We start from the raw sequence: 2,500 nt of genomic DNA, 5'->3' as shown, positions 1-2,500 counted from the left end.
CCTCATCCTTGAGGGATTTCCATCATCATCAGTCAGATAGCTTCAGTATTCGGTCCACTAGATTTGATGCAGCAATTTTTGTTATCAGCTAAGTTGCTCATGAGGGAGATGATCATGAATAGCAAGAATGAGGGATGGGACGATCCTATGGTTCAGGAGTATAAAAGGAGATGCTTGCATTTCTTTGCGGGATCATACAATCTCAAGAACCTTAGGATTGAATGCTCGATTGGACCTGAGAATGCAACTGGCAACCCAAATTTAATTTTGTCTTCTGATGGATCAAGACTTGCTTATGGAGCTATTGCATACTGCAGTTTATTTACGCAGTCAGGAAAATGTAGATCATCCATTATCATAGCTAAGAGTAGGATGGCACCTCCCAAACAAATGAGTATTCCAAGGATTGAGCTATGTGTTACGGTGCTCTCATGTCAACTATGCATGAAAATTAAGCAAGAGCTAGAATGGCACTTTGAGAGAGTAATTCCCTTTAATTGCATGTCCACCCAAAATGTGTACATAGACCTGGTTGATGGGTGTGATATGCAGAGTTGTTGATGACTTTCAGGCGATTTGTGTTGATTAGAGGTTACCCATGCAGCATGTATTCTGATAGAGGCCCACAACTTACATCCACGAGCAAAGAATTGAAGCAAGTGTTTAGCCAATTAGATTGGAATGATGTGTGTAAATTTGAAAGAGATAAAGGGATGAAATGGCAGTTCACCAAGTCAGCTGATGCCCCATGGCAAAATGGAGTGAATGAAGCATTGATTAAAAGTGCGAAGCGTTCATTAAAGGTCATGATAGGTGAGAACACTTTTATATTCGCGGAGTTCCAGACGGTATTCTTTGAAGTAGCTAATCTTCTGAATGAACAGCCAATCGGCCTCAAACGTGGGTCTAATTTGAATGCTGGGTGTTACTTATGTCCCAATAAACTGCTGTTGGGTCATTCTTCCAATCATGCACCAATGGGAACATGGGCTTAGTGTAACATGAATCTTCGGTTGGAATTCCTGAACACTCTTCTTGTGCAGCAAAAATGGCATGTTGTCAAGAGGAATCTATGAGTGGATAATATTTTTACTTGTACAGGATAATAATGCTTGAAGGGGACACTAGAGGTTGCCTTAGGTTGTTGAAGCACCGACTAGACGAGATGGGCTTGTAAAGGATGTAACAGTTAGGTACAAGAACCAGATCTCAGAATCGAAGTATGAAGGGCTAGAGGATATACAGGTTAAACGATCAGTACATTGCCTCGTAGTAAATCTTCCTATAGAAGAACAGTGATATCAAGACGGGGTGGGGAGTGTATCATCACCGAAATGATAATATTTGTAATTGAGCTGTTTGTATGAACCATACAGGATGACTTTGCACATTTTGTATATTTGTGTATTCGTGTATTAATTAAAGTATTTGGATATCTATTTAAGGTATTGTAATTACTAAGTAAATGTATCACAAGCTTGTTTATTCCATTGGGATTGTATATAATGTACTGTATTTGTGATTGGGATCATTCTTTCCTGCGCATGTCGCTATGCATTTGTTCACATGGGCGCTACCAGGATATATGATGCTCATTACACACATTCTTGTTGGTGATTGCGAGGAGTGAAGTGGGCTGTGATTGAGGGACCAGCGACCAAGGTGAAAATGTTGTGAAGACTTAGGTCTTTGCCCAGACGATGTTTTTGGCTTTCACACTAAAAAACTTGGAGCACTAATGAGAGTTACGATATCTAGTTTTATATAAGATATGGCAGGAGCGTTGTAATGCGGTTAATAGATTGTTTACATAGAATAATACTGAGTGCAATACATTGCTTGTATAGAGGAATAAGATATAAAGGAATACTTGCTTACAATAGCTTAAGTTATAAATAAAATCATAATCATGTAATAATATAGTCATAGAAGAATGATATTGAACTCCATATTTTGTTACTCATGTCTGTACAATACACGTTATTGCAATTATCCTTGTAGTTGCGATTATTCGAAACATTTATTATATAGGAATTTAAGAAAGGATTATACTCATTCTCATTTCAATGTAGGCTGTTAAGGTGCCCTTGTTATTGTTTGATGGTTTTAATAAGTTTTACGTTATGATGTATAATATGGATCTATGTATGAATATTAATTTGTAATACACTCACAGGTTGAAATATATGATTACGGCAGTCAACGTAGTTTTAGTGTGAAACAATATGGGATAGGAGGAAAGCTTTTAAGAGCAGTAAAGTTTTTTTTACGAGAGTAGTAGAGCTTGTGTTAGGATTAAATGGAGAGAATGGTTTGAGGTAAAGGTGGGACTTCGTTAGGGATGTGTTATGTCGCCCTGGCTATTCAATCTATACATGGATGGGGTGGTGCGAGAGGTGAATGCAAGGGTGGTGGGTCAGGGATTGGTGATGGTTAAAGAAAATGGAGAAAAGTGAGAAATAAGCCAGTTGTTGTTTGCGGACGACACTACGATTGTAGC

At 38.3% G+C, this 2,500-nt stretch overlaps 2 protein-coding genes across 2 annotated transcripts; both read left to right on the top strand.

Annotated features, from left to right (window-relative positions):
• Positions 1–114: 114 nt before the first annotated feature.
• LOC143020452 (uncharacterized) lies at positions 115–561 on the top strand. Its single transcript, XM_076176873.1, has one exon. The coding sequence runs from the start codon at positions 115–117 to the stop codon at positions 559–561; it is 447 nt and encodes a 148-aa protein (XP_076032988.1).
• A 44-nt stretch (positions 562–605) lies between these two features.
• On the top strand, positions 606–995 carry LOC143020451 (uncharacterized). Its single transcript, XM_076176872.1, has one exon. It carries the CDS (start codon positions 606–608, stop codon positions 993–995), a length of 390 nt encoding a protein of 129 aa, XP_076032987.1.
• The last annotated feature ends 1,505 nt before the right edge of the window (positions 996–2,500 follow it).

The sequence above is a fragment of the Oratosquilla oratoria genome, chromosome 40, assembly GCF_046742065.1.
Source record: "Oratosquilla oratoria isolate Oo_2021 chromosome 40, ASM4674206v1, whole genome shotgun sequence".
Taxonomy (NCBI): Eukaryota; Metazoa; Arthropoda; class Malacostraca; order Stomatopoda; family Squillidae; genus Oratosquilla; species Oratosquilla oratoria.
Note: the sequence above shows the minus strand (reverse complement) of the source record. Positions and strands in the feature narration are given on the sequence as shown.

Excerpts from the sequence above, each read along its gene's own strand:
- LOC143020452 (XM_076176873.1), top strand. The coding sequence starts at position 115 with ATGAATAGCAAGAATGAGGGATGGGACGATCCTATGGTTCAGGAGTAT.
- LOC143020451 (XM_076176872.1), top strand. The coding sequence starts at position 606 with ATGTATTCTGATAGAGGCCCACAACTTACATCCACGAGCAAAGAATTG.